Raw genomic sequence first — 12,098 nt, 5'->3', positions numbered from 1 at the left:
CCCTAAACCCTAAACCCTAAACCCTAAACCCTAAACCCTAAACCCTAAACCCTAAACCCTAAACCCTAAACCCTAAACCCTAAACCCTAAACCCTAAACCCTAAACCCTAAACCCTAAACCCTAAACCCTAAACCCAAACCCTAAACCCTACGCATGAGGGAGGGAGGCGCTTCGGGAGAAGTGCCGTAACCGACCGACTAGCTAAGTCATTTATTACACCTAACCCTAGGTTCTCTGGGTCGTACTAAACCCGAAAAGTCACTAGCATTCGCATCCTTCCTGTGCACCTTCACGACACCCTACGGCCATCACTCATCGTCCAGCACGGCACCGCAGACTTCCCCCTCGACGCGCCGGACGTCGCCGGACTCTTGCGTCAAAGTTCCGTCTTCAGTGTTCGTGTTGGGCGACAAACGACCAGTCGTAGTTTGTCCTCTGTGAAAATAATGGAACCCCAAGCACTCATCTTGCGTGACACACAGTCGATTTGGGTGGAAAGCCTGCGAATGATCATTTATGCCGCAAGCCTTCTCACACAAATTTCTTCGTTGCCATCTCGAGACGCCTCCGACGTGCGTGTACACGGTGCCTCCAACGCGTCCGTCCCCGCCACCGCGCCGCGACGAGAATTATTACCCGACGGTTTAGGGACGAAATTTACGCGACGATATCCCCTAAACCTAAAATTCTAGCGAGCGATCGTTCATTTTCACGCACTACTGTATTTCTAAAACTTGCTAGGACGTCGTCGTCGCGAGCCGCCGCATCTCCGCGACGCGTTTACCGCACTTGACGCACGCACAACTAGTCGGTTGCTCGACCAATCGAGCGCGAAGACAGTAATAACAGTACGGATGACCGCACGGCTCGGCGACGAACGGATGAATCGGCTCTCGGCACCCACACGCGACGCACCGGTACGCCTGCACGGCGACTCTGTTCCTTTGCGGCGCGTCCGCGACGTTCGTCGGCGGCGAGGCTTCACCTCTACCCACGCGTGATGTCAGCGCACCGAGCGTCGACCGCACGCGCGTCGAGTACAAATATGGGAGCGTGAAGAGCACGAGCTCGGAAAGCTCTCGCCACGCCAACTGTTGGTTCAAGTACTCGAAATCGACGACGCGAGCCATCGTCGGTCGCTGATACACTAATCGCGCGCGCAGCGCGCGCTCCAAGAGCGTTGGGTAACGACCGTTGCGTAGAAACACGCAAAAGTTGACGAAATTCGCCATCGTGTAGCAATTTTCGACCGTTTGCGACAGCTTCCACGCCCGATACTTCCAACCGCCGCCGCCCTCGTCGTCTTCGTCGTCTTCGTCGTATCGCTCGCGCAACATCTTCCTTTGCCACAATCCCCACCCGTAGCCGACGACGCACGTCGCGAGTCCATACGCGATTCGTTGCGCGATGGACAGCCCCGGTCCCTCGACTCCGGTCTTCATCGTCGTCGTCGCCGCGCCATGGTCGCCGCGCTCGTCTCTCAGGCGCAAATTCATGAGCTCCATTCCCGGCGTCGGTCTGTTCACCCCCGTCGTGCACGCGAACATCGCGCAATCTAACAGCAGCCGCATCTCGTTCGCCTTGCTCGCGCGCGTCGTCGTCGTCGTCGTCGTCGTCGTCGCTCTTCCGCACGCCGACGTCGCCTCCATCACGCGTTCGAGCTGTGCATTCAGGACGTTCGCGAGTTCGCCGTCCAAACGACCGGCGTCGACTTGGGACACGCGCAGGACGTCCAGGCGCGGCGTCGACGCGCGCTCGCGACGCGCGCGCGCGGGCGTCGTCATGACGCCGCCGCGCGCGCGCGTCGCGTCGGTCGGTCGGTGACGCGCGCGCGAGTGCGAACGTCCGCGTCGACGCGCGTCACCGACCGACGACGTCGATCGGCGCGGCCGCGTCGTCACTCGGTGTCGCGCGTCGACGCGCGCACGCGACGAGCGCGCGCGACGGGAATCGATCGGACCGCGATCTCGGCGCGCCGAACGCGAATCGCGAGCGGCGCGCGATACATCGCGACCGAGCGCGTCGCGTCGCATCGCGTCGCATCGCATCGCATTCGTCATCGCATTCGTCGCGTTCGTCGTGAACATGTACGCGACGCGAGCGATCGCGCGGAGACTCGAACGACACGCGGCGCGATGTAAAGGCGCACACGTCGCGCGCGCGGTGCGAGGGGCGAGAGCGCGAACGACGTCCGCGCCGAGGGCGCTGTTGGACGCGCTCGGGGCGGGGAGGGGCGACGCGGACGCGTTCGGGACGAGGACGAGACGGACGAGGAATGCGTTCGTGTCGAGCGTCGACGGCGATGGGTCGACGGGATCGACGGGATCGTCGTCGTCGTCGTCGTCGAGCGCGTTCGGTGATTCGGCGTCGTCGGGGGGGATCATGGTGAGCGCGTCGCACCCGAGTTCGCACCCGCAAGTGCTCGCGGTGCCTTTGCCGAGGCGGCCGCTCATGCCGGGGATCATCATGCCGGTCAAAGTGACGGACGAAAAGCTCATAGCCGAGCTTGAGGACATGCGAAATCGTGGTCAAGCGTACGTGGGGGCGTTCTTGCAGCGAACGGACGCCGCGTCGTCGGCGTCCAAGGGGGAGGGCGAAGACGTCTTCGACGCGCTCTCGGCGATGAAGCGCACGACGACGTCGGTGGGTTTAGACGGCGAGGAAATGGTAGACGAAGACGAGGTTGATCCCGCGGATCACATGCACGACATAGGTACGTTTGCGCAGGTGCATAACATCGTGCGCCTGCCGACGGATTCGACCACGGGTGAAGAATCGGCGACGCTGTTGCTCCTCGGCCACCGGCGTTTGCGAAAGCTCGGGACGATGAAGCGGGATCCGATGGTGGTCAAGGTGGAACACCTCAAGGATGAGAAATTCGACGCCAACGATGACATCATTAAAGCCACGACGAATGAGGTGGTGGCGACGATCAAAGATTTGCTCAAGACGAATCCTTTGCACAAGGAGACCCTGCAGTATTTCGCTCAAAATTTCAACGACTTTCAAGATCCGCCAAAGCTCGCGGATTTGGGGGCGTCGATGTGCAGTGCCGACGACGCGCAGTTGCAACACGTGTTGGAGCTATTATCGGTGAAAGAACGCCTCGACGCGACGCTCGAGTTGTTGAAGAAGGAGGTGGAAATCGGCAAGCTCCAAGCCGACATCGGGAAAAAAGTTGAGGAGAAAATTTCAGGCGACCAGAGGCGTTACTTTTTGATGGAGCAGTTGAAATCGATCAAGAAAGAGCTCGGTATGGAGCGTGACGACAAAACCGCGCTCATCGAAAAGTTTACGAAACGTTTCGAGCCCAAGCGCGCGAGCGTGCCGGAAGACACCGCCAAGGTTATCGATGAAGAGCTTCAAAAGCTCGGCGGCCTCGAACCGTCGTCGAGCGAATTCAACGTCACTCGCAACTATCTCGAGTGGCTCACGTCACTGCCGTGGGGCGTGTGCGGCGACGAAAAATTGGACATATCTCACGCACAAGAAGTGTTAGATAGCGATCATTACGGCCTGGAGGACGTCAAAGATCGCATCTTGGAATTCATCGCCGTCGGGCAACTTTTGGGGACGACGCAAGGAAAAATCATCACCATGGTCGGTCCGCCTGGGGTGGGGAAGACATCCATCGGGCAATCGATCGCCAAGGCGCTCGGGCGTAAATTCTATCGCTTTTCCGTCGGCGGTATGAGCGACGTGGCGGAGATCAAGGGCCATCGACGGACGTACGTTGGCGCGATGCCGGGCAAGCTGATTCAGTGCTTGAAATCCACGGGTGTGTGCAATCCAGTGGTTTTGATTGACGAAATCGACAAGCTCGGACGCGGTTATCAGGGCGATCCCGCGAGCGCGCTGCTCGAACTACTCGATCCCGAGCAAAACGGCACGTTTCTTGATCACTACCTCGACGTCCCCGTCGACTTGAGCAAGGTTTTATTCGTGTGCACCGCCAACGTGCTCGACACGATTCCCGGGCCTTTGCTCGATCGCATGGAAGTCGTGCGGTTGTCTGGATACATCACCGACGAAAAAGTGCAAATCGCTCGAACGTATTTGGAGAAAGCGGCGCGAGAAAAGAGTGGGCTGTCCGACGTCGACGCGAGCATCACCGACGCGGCGATGGGGAAACTCATCGGCGACTACTGCCGCGAAGCCGGCGTGCGGAACTTGCAAAAGCATCTCGAAAAGGTCTATCGCAAGATTGCCCTCAAGGTGGCTCGGGCGAAGAGTGCGGACGAAAAGCTCGACTCTATCGTCGTCGATGTCGATGACTTGGTCGATTACGTCGGTCAACCACCGTTCGCGACCGACCGAATCTACGACGTCACCCCGCCCGGAGTCGTCACCGGCTTGGCTTGGACGGCGATGGGCGGATCCACGCTTTACATCGAGTGCACGGCTATCGATTCCGGCGACGGCAAGGGCGCGTTAAAGACGACCGGTCAACTCGGCGACGTCATGAAGGAATCGAGCACGATTGCGCACACGTTCACGCGAGGGTTTTTGGAATTGAAGGATCCCGGCAACAAGTATCTCGCCGACACGTCGCTTCACGTTCACGTCCCCGCCGGGGCGACGCCGAAAGATGGACCGTCGGCGGGAATCACGATCACGACGAGCCTGTTATCGCTCGCCATGAACAAACCGGTAAAGCCTAATTTAGCCATGACGGGCGAGCTCACGCTCACCGGTAGGGTGTTACCGATCGGCGGCGTCAAGGAGAAGACGATCGCCGCGCGTCGAAGCGGGGTGAAAACCATCATTTTCCCCGAAGGAAACAAGAAGGATTACGACGAGCTTTCCGAAGACATTCGTGAAGGTTTGGACGCACACTTTGTCTCGACGTACGACGAAGTCTATCGCCAAGCGCTCGATTGGGAAGCGTCTTCGTGATTGACTTCGGGTTCGACGGCGCGACGAATTCTTTGCGAAATATTTATACGCGATGGCTTAGCGTCGCAAACGAAATGTAAATCAATCACAATCACAATCACATCGATCGATCAACGCAAACATCGTCGCTCTTCACCTCTACGCTACCCTACGCTACGCCGCGTCCTCATCGAACGTCACCCCCTCCAACTCTCGTTCCGTCCAACTCGCCCCTAAATCGCGTCTCAAAATCACCGCGTCTGGCGGTTCGATGCGCTTGTAATAATTCTTCACCACCTCGCCCTTTTCGAACCCGAACCGCTCGTAAAACTCGAACGCTTGAAAATTATTCGTTTGCACGTGCAAGTACGCCTCCTTCACGAACGCGTCTCGAGACGCCACATTCAGCGCGTGCGTCAAAAGCCTCGACCCAATCTTCCCGTCCCTCCGTCCCGCGTAGACGCCGAGCGTCATGATGTACAACTTCGCCCCGTCGCTCGCGGCGTTCATCTCCAACCGACACGCGATCGCGCCCGCGAGCGTCATCGTCGTCGTCGTCGCGGATCCGGATCCGCGCTCGTCCATCGCGTACGCGAGCTGCGTGCACCCCCCCGCGCGTCTGCAATCGTCGTAAAACGCATCGCCGTATCGCACCGGGAACAGGACGGCGTTGAGCGCGCGCAGGTCGCGCTCGGTGGCGTCCGTGAGCGAGGCGAAGCGCACGGGCGTCGCGACGCCGTCGACCGCGTCTCGCGACATCGCAATGTGACGCGGTGCGACGACGCGACGCGATGTCGTTCGTTCGTTCGTTCGTTCGTTCGTTCGTTCGTTCGTTCGTTCGGCGCGGCATCGATCGGCGCGCGTCGATCGGCGACGCGAATCGGCGACGGCGCATGCGCGCGAGAGGGGCGACGCGCGCGCTCGCACCGTCTTGCAGCGCGCGCGCGCATCGAACGACGACGACGACGACGACGACGACGACGACGATGCGCGAGGCGTCGCGACGAATGTGTCGCGACGCGCGCGCGCGCGCGCGACGGGGGTGGCGAGCGTCGATCGACGCGACGACGACGACGCGGTCGGTGATGGATGACGCGCGAGCGAGTTCGACGCGTTCGGGCGATGACGCGATCGCGTCGCCTCGCGTCGAACGCGCGTTGAAGGCGTTGCGATTCGAACTCGCGAGCGGGTGCGTGGACGTGCGAGGGAAGACGTCGACGTTTAGTGAGTTTGCGAGGAACGAATTAGTGACGATGGGGGAAGAGATCGGTGCGGTGGACGATGCGCGACGGGCGAAGTGGGACGAGGAGTGCGCGAGCGCGTTCGCCAAGTACGAGGGGTTAAACGCGCGGCAACGCGAACGCGCGCTGCACGCGGCGAGAGATTTGTTGAACGGGACGACGGAGACGCCGACGAAGACGCCGACGGAGACGCCGACGACGAAGCCGGCGGGCAAGCAGAGCATCATCGAGGGCGACGCTTGGAAACACGCGCTGGAACAAGGTCACATTCGTCAACGAGAGGTTGAAGCCGTGATGCGAAACAAAGCGAACGGCGACGACGACGCGTCGCAAGAACAAGGCACCAACGCGTGGTTTCAGCTTCGCGCGTCCAGGTTGACGGCATCGGCGTTCGGGAACGCGATTGGATTTTGGCGCGAAGGTCGTAACGAGCTTTGGGAAGAAAAGCTAGGACTTCGCGAGGGATTCGCCGGGAACGAGGCCACCGAGTGGGGATCGTCCAAGGAGGACGAAGCCGTGCGCGTGTACGAAGCCTTCGCCGGGAGAAAAGTTTCGCATCTTTTATTCAACGTTTTGAGCGCCGACGACGCCGAACTGTGGATCGGGGCTTCCCCCGACGGGTTGATCGGCACGAACGCCGCGGACGTGGACGGTGAAATCGGCGGCGTGCTCGAAATAAAGTGTCCTTTCAACAAAGGCTCGCCGACGACGGCGTCGCCGTACGCCAAGGTGCCGTGGTACTACGTCCCTCAAGTGCAAGGATTGATGGCTGTTTTCGATCGTCCGTGGTGCGATTTAGTTTCGTACACCGTCAACGGTGGTGTCGCAATTTACCGCGTCGAGCGCGATCACGATTATTGGAATCTACTGTACGAATGCTGCAGCGAATTTTGGTGGCAGCACGTCGTCCCCGGCAAGCACGCGCTCGCCGCGGGCAAGGATGCGGAAAAGTACCGACCCGCGAGCGAGCACCCTCTGTGCGCCGAGCTCAAGCGCCGGAGCAAGGCGATCGCGGACAAGAGTCCGACGACGTGGATCGCTCCCGACCGAGTCGCCGACTTACGCCGACGATGATCGTAACGCGACCGAGGAAACATTGAGAGGCCGCGGAAACGCGCGAGATGTGTGAACCACACGGGGATCGCAAATGAACGATCGCGCTCGAAGAATTAAAGATTCAGAATGAACAGCGATTCACCCAACTTGTCGCCGTCTGCTGAGCGGTGTTTGCACCGCCGCTTTCAGGGCGTCGAGCTTGCGACGCGCATAGGTCAATAATCCTGCACGTAGCCTAACAAACTCTGTAAAGTATTACACGGATCTCAGGATCAAAGCCCGAGCTTGGCGCGCTCGAGTTCGAGCACCTTTTGCACTCGCTCCAGCGCTCCCGGCGTCTGTCCCGACCCGCTCGCCGCGTCGTACTTGGGTCCGACGACGTCGACCTCATCCATGACGACGATGACGTCCTTATTCCACTTGCACGGCAACGTTCGAGCTAAAGCGTCAAACACGTCCTGCGCCAAAGCGCTGACGTTTTCGCCGATGTTGTCGCCCGCGGTTTTCGCCGCTCGGCACGCCGCCTCGAAGCGGCGCTCGCGTCGAGGATCGTCCACGGTTGGCAACGCCTCGGGATCCTTCGCCGTCGACGCGTCGATCTCGATGTCTTTCGCGCCCGCGACGTTGACGAACTTCAAATCGTACGAGTTCGATATCTCACCGGGCGTGCGCACGACGAGCAACTTTGCGCCATCGTCGTACGCGAAGATTTCACCGCGAAAGCTTTCACCGCTCGCCGTCGTCCCTTTCGTCACCGTGGCGCCGTGCGCGTACGAGGTCGACATGATCGCGATGTACTCTCAGCGCTCGCGCGTCGCGGGCCTCGACGACGACGACGACGACGACGACGCCTTGTGCGGCCGCACCCGTGGGACGGGACCTTCGCGGCCGCACCCGTCCCACCTCGTGCGTCAGTGCGCGACGCGTGATGACGTCGAACGGCGCATCGCATCGCGGGATGCACTACCGCGCGCAACGACTGAGCGAGCGCCTGGCGCTCGTGGCGCTGTCGACATCGGCGATCGTCGCGTTCGCGTGCGGCTGGTTCGCGAGTGATTACGACCTCTTGAAACGCATATACTTTGGGGGAGTGTGCGGAACGGTTGCGATCGTCGTGCCGCATTGGGAGTGGATTTACGGCTCGAAGGACGGGATGAAGTGGCGCGCGAGCACGGGGCGATTGAAAGCGCGCGAGGGAACGCCGGAACCTTTGGCCGCGGAGACGAAAAAGAAGCCGAAGCGTCGCGCGGCGCAACGCAAGGCTGGGACGAAGACGGTTATTTGACGACGCGATCGCGTCGCGCGGGCGTAGACGTGATTGTTATTAGAGACATAGATTGTTCAGATTCTTTGACAGCGACTAGGTAATTATAAAGCTAATGTGAGGCGACGAATTCGGCTCTGCGGCGCGCGCCGCAAATCTAACCGATGAGCATTTTGTCGCCGTCCAAAAACTTGTATTCAGGAATCTCGAGGTTCTCCGGCGCCGGTCCCTTACGAATGCGACCACTTGCGTCGTAATGACTGCCGTGGCACGGGCAAAACCAACCGTTGTAATCACCCGCGTTTGCGATCGGGACGCAACCGAGGTGCGTGCACACGCCGACGGCTACGAGCCACTCTTGATTGGGCGCGCGCTCGGAGTCGGCTTGCGGATCGCGCAGCGAAGCGACGTCCACGGATTCCTCTTTCGCGATTTCAGCCGGTGTGCGTCGTCGGATGAACACCGGTTTCCCTCTCCACTTCACCGTCACGGTGCTCCCGAGCTCAACCTTGCTCAAGTCAACTTCGAGCGAGGCGAGCGCGAGAACGTCGGCGGTCGCGCTCATCGAGAGCAAAAACTTCAACACCGCCAACCGCAACGCGCTGGCGTAAATCATGCGACCGCCCGTCATGACGAAGTACGTGAACGCGCGCTTATCCGGGTCCCCCGCTCGCGCCACGGTGTGATTCGACACGTCGTAGTCGATCGTGTGCGCCGGCGTCTTCACCGCCCGCGCGATCGATCCCGAGTTCACCGCAGTCGTGGCGTAACCTGTCGTGGTCCGCGATGCGCGCGCGCGTCCGTCAGTCTGCGTTCGCGGCGTTCGCCGATCGCTCGATCGAGTCGATCTTACAGGCGTGGAGACGTTCGCGATCGAATCAACGCGCTCGCGTGCAACGCGACGCGCCGGCGCGAGACGTCCGCGCCCGCGAACGAGCGATACGAATTTCGCGCACCTCTTTCCCGCGAATCGATCGCGCTCGACGCGAACGACGCGGACGCGTGCGCCCTGTCGATCGTCGCGCGCGCGGCGAACCCCCGGCTCGTCGCCGGTCGGAACAACGGCGTCGTCGCGCTCGTCGTCGCGCTCGACGCGATCGAGGACGACGCGGCGCTGAGCTTGGAAATAGCCCGCGCGAGGCGCGCGCGCGCGCGATGCGTCGCACCGCTCGACGACATCGTGCGTCGGTCGCGATGTGACGATCGAACGCGCGCGCGGCGCGCGCGGCGACGGCGTCGTATGGGTAAACAGTTAGAAATCGTAAACCCTAGGTCATCCTCAAACAAAATCGTGCCGCGCTGAAATTTCGCGCGACACCGACAGACGGCTGGTTCGGCGACGGGCGCGCGATGCGGCCGCACTCGGCGTCGCGACGCCTCGCGCGTGTCGATCGACGACGATGACGACGACAAAGTACGAACGCGAAGTGGTTTGGGTCAAGGTGCGACGACAGCGCGCGCTCGCACGACCGCGCGCGAGTGAAAACGGTGATTTCCACGAGTTCAAAAATCAACGACGGGCGAGACCGACGTTGAATCGGTGCTGAATCGATGCGACGCGTAGAGGCGAAAGACTGACCGAGGGACGACGACCGACTCTCGACGCGTCGGCGCAGTACGGGAAAGGGGAGCGGTTTTGGCCCGCGCACGTGGTGGGACGAGACGCGGCGCGCGCGCGCGTGCCGGGCGCGGCGGCGGTCTTTGAAAAGCATCCAGGCGCGCGCGCGTTTCAGTACTTTGGCTACGGCGGGTATTACCAGCTCGAGAAACCGAACGCGCCGGCTGCGATAGCGTGGGCGGAAGGGTTAGCGCGACGGTTGGATGAAAAAGGGGTGGCCAAGGCGCACAAGACGGCTGTGACAAACGCGCGGGCGTACGTAGAGCGAGGCGATTTGACGAGCGAAGTCGCGGCGGGCGCGCTTTGGTGGAGCATGCCGCTTCCAGCACCGCGCGAAGAGCCGGCGAAGAGAACTCACGATTCGGCGGGGACGTTGTCTGAGAAGAATAAGAAGCCGCGACGCGGCGACGCGGCCAAAGATACATTCGACGAGCGTGAGGAAGTCAAAGACGCCGGCGCCGACGAGTTTGAGTTTCCTCGCATGTCCAAAACGTTCGTCGGCGGCGAACGCAAGGAATACACGCCCACGTTGAGCGTGCTTTCGCTCGGAAAACCACCTCCTTTTGAGCGCATCCATCGCAGCGTTTTCGTCAGCAGACCGCCGCCGGTGAAACTGCACAAGTCTGAAACCGCGGTGTGCGACTGCCATCCGCCGCCGTCGCGCGGCGACAGCGAGACGATTCGCGACGGATGCGGGCAAGAGTGCTTGAATAGAAAATTGCGATTTAGTTGCGACAGCCGAACGTGTCCGTGTGGGGACGCGTGCAGTAATCGCCCGTTGAGTCAGTTACCGGCGCCAAAGACGAAGATTATTCGCACAGAAAACAGAGGTTGGGGATTGACTTTGCAAGAGCCCGTGCGCGCGGGAACCTTCATCGTTGAGTACGCGGGTGAGATTTTAGACGAGCACGAATGCGCCGAACGGCTTTGGTACGACAAGCAGTCGGGGGAAGAGAACTTTTACTTGATGGAAATATCCGCAAACTACGTCATCGACGCCAAGTTTAAGGGCTCGATCGCGAGATTTATCAATAGCAGCTGTCACCCAAACTGCGAAACGCAGCGGTGGGTCGACGCTTCGACGAACGAGACGAGAGTCGGTATCTTTGCCACCGAAGACATCGCGAGTGGGACCGAGCTGACGTACGATTACAACTTTGCGCACTTTGGCGATGAAAAGGGGACGTCGTTCGTGTGCATGTGTGGGCATCCCAAGTGTCGAGGCACGCTCGACGCGGCGAAGACGTCGAAAAAGAATTTGCATCGCCGACTTCGCGTGGAAATCATGGTGAATGGGAAAGTCGTTAAGTCGCGCAAGAAGAAACAAAAAGTCAAGGCCACTGTGGTGGACTATGATGCCGCGAAGAATAGATACAAAGTACAAGTCGAAGGTGACGAGAAGGAAACCTTCGCGTGGGTGCGTCTCGATGGCGAAGGCGCAGCGAAACACTCGTGGCTGAGCAAATAGGCATCGCCGAAGCACACCGTAGCTTTTTATGTGATACGTAAGTAGTACGTGCGCGGGGATCGTTTTCTACGTTCTAATCTACGTGGCTATCGTTATCCGTCAGCGTGACGGCGTCAAACAATTCCCAAAACGCTTTAGCGTCGCTCTCCGCTGCGCCGGCACCAATGAGCAAATCGATAGTCGCATTTCGGTCGGTTTCAGTCGCTCTGAATATTTCCGCAACCTGTCTCGCGCGCTCGATGTCGGGGAAAAATATTTCGCCGAGACGCGCGTTCACCCACTCCGTCTTTGTCGGCATTGGCAAAGCAGCCTCGCTCGTCGTCTCTTCCTGCGACATGCGAACGACGAGGGCGACGATTTCTTCCTCCGTCATGTCGCCGAAGAGCTCATCGCACTCGATGTGCATGGCCCGCGCCGAGTTGTGCTCGCGCGATTGCTTTTTAAACTCGAGCTTCGATAAGCGTATCGCCTCGGCGATTTGCTCATCTTCTGCGTTGTCGTTTGTCTCCGGCTGTAGTTGTGGCCAACGCTCGATGTCAGCGCGAAAGTCGTCCTCGTGATTCCGACTTTGCGCT

The 12,098-nt window shown here is 60.2% G+C and overlaps 9 protein-coding genes across 9 annotated transcripts; 4 read left to right on the top strand and 5 right to left on the bottom strand.

Annotated features, from left to right (window-relative positions):
* Positions 1-738: 738 nt before the first annotated feature.
* OSTLU_41926 (predicted protein) lies at positions 739-1,650 on the bottom strand (the record flags this gene model as incomplete). The annotated part of the gene is made up of 2 exons (XM_001420986.1): positions 739-935; positions 993-1,650. The coding sequence occupies 2 exons, from the start codon at positions 1,648-1,650 to the stop codon at positions 739-741; spliced, it is 855 nt and encodes a 284-aa protein (XP_001421023.1).
* A 436-nt stretch (positions 1,651-2,086) lies between these two features.
* On the top strand, positions 2,087-4,897 carry OSTLU_41620 (predicted protein; the record flags this gene model as incomplete). Its single annotated transcript, XM_001421138.1, has 1 exon — positions 2,087-4,897. One exon carries the CDS (start codon positions 2,087-2,089, stop codon positions 4,895-4,897), a length of 2,811 nt encoding a protein of 936 aa, XP_001421175.1.
* A 153-nt stretch (positions 4,898-5,050) lies between these two features.
* OSTLU_17952 (predicted protein) lies at positions 5,051-5,635 on the bottom strand (the record flags this gene model as incomplete). Its single annotated transcript, XM_001420985.1, has 1 exon — positions 5,051-5,635. One exon carries the CDS (start codon positions 5,633-5,635, stop codon positions 5,051-5,053), a length of 585 nt encoding a protein of 194 aa, XP_001421022.1.
* An 833-nt stretch (positions 5,636-6,468) lies between these two features.
* OSTLU_6182 (predicted protein) lies at positions 6,469-7,035 on the top strand (the record flags this gene model as incomplete). The annotated part of the gene is made up of 1 exon (XM_001421137.1): positions 6,469-7,035. A coding segment is annotated over one exon (567 nt), but the record flags the coding sequence as incomplete, so codon positions are not given.
* Positions 7,036-7,445: 410 nt separating this feature from the next.
* On the bottom strand, positions 7,446-7,958 carry OSTLU_93648 (predicted protein; the record flags this gene model as incomplete). The annotated part of the gene is made up of 1 exon (XM_001420984.1): positions 7,446-7,958. The coding sequence occupies one exon, from the start codon at positions 7,956-7,958 to the stop codon at positions 7,446-7,448; it is 513 nt and encodes a 170-aa protein (XP_001421021.1).
* Positions 7,959-8,131: 173 nt separating this feature from the next.
* On the top strand, positions 8,132-8,458 carry OSTLU_27280 (predicted protein; the record flags this gene model as incomplete). The annotated part of the gene is made up of 1 exon (XM_001421136.1): positions 8,132-8,458. One exon carries the CDS (start codon positions 8,132-8,134, stop codon positions 8,456-8,458), a length of 327 nt encoding a protein of 108 aa, XP_001421173.1.
* A 136-nt stretch (positions 8,459-8,594) lies between these two features.
* Positions 8,595-9,167, bottom strand: OSTLU_41673 (predicted protein; the record flags this gene model as incomplete). The annotated part of the gene is made up of 1 exon (XM_001420983.1): positions 8,595-9,167. A coding segment is annotated over one exon (573 nt), but the record flags the coding sequence as incomplete, so codon positions are not given.
* Positions 9,168-9,837: 670 nt separating this feature from the next.
* On the top strand, positions 9,838-11,523 carry SDG3506a (predicted protein; the record flags this gene model as incomplete). Its single annotated transcript, XM_001421135.1, has 2 exons — positions 9,838-9,879; positions 10,054-11,523. 2 exons carry the CDS (start codon positions 9,838-9,840, stop codon positions 11,521-11,523), a joined length of 1,512 nt encoding a protein of 503 aa, XP_001421172.1.
* Positions 11,524-11,596: 73 nt separating this feature from the next.
* OSTLU_27277 (predicted protein) lies at positions 11,597-11,929 on the bottom strand (the record flags this gene model as incomplete). Its single annotated transcript, XM_001420982.1, has 1 exon — positions 11,597-11,929. The coding sequence occupies one exon, from the start codon at positions 11,927-11,929 to the stop codon at positions 11,597-11,599; it is 333 nt and encodes a 110-aa protein (XP_001421019.1).
* Between the last annotated feature and the right edge of the window lie 169 nt (positions 11,930-12,098).

The sequence above is a fragment of the Ostreococcus lucimarinus genome, chromosome 13 (assembly GCF_000092065.1).
Source record: "Ostreococcus lucimarinus CCE9901 chromosome 13, complete sequence".
NCBI classification, from domain to species: domain Eukaryota; kingdom Viridiplantae; phylum Chlorophyta; class Mamiellophyceae; order Mamiellales; family Bathycoccaceae; genus Ostreococcus; species Ostreococcus sp. 'lucimarinus'.
This window is presented reverse-complemented; position numbering and strand designations above follow the sequence as displayed.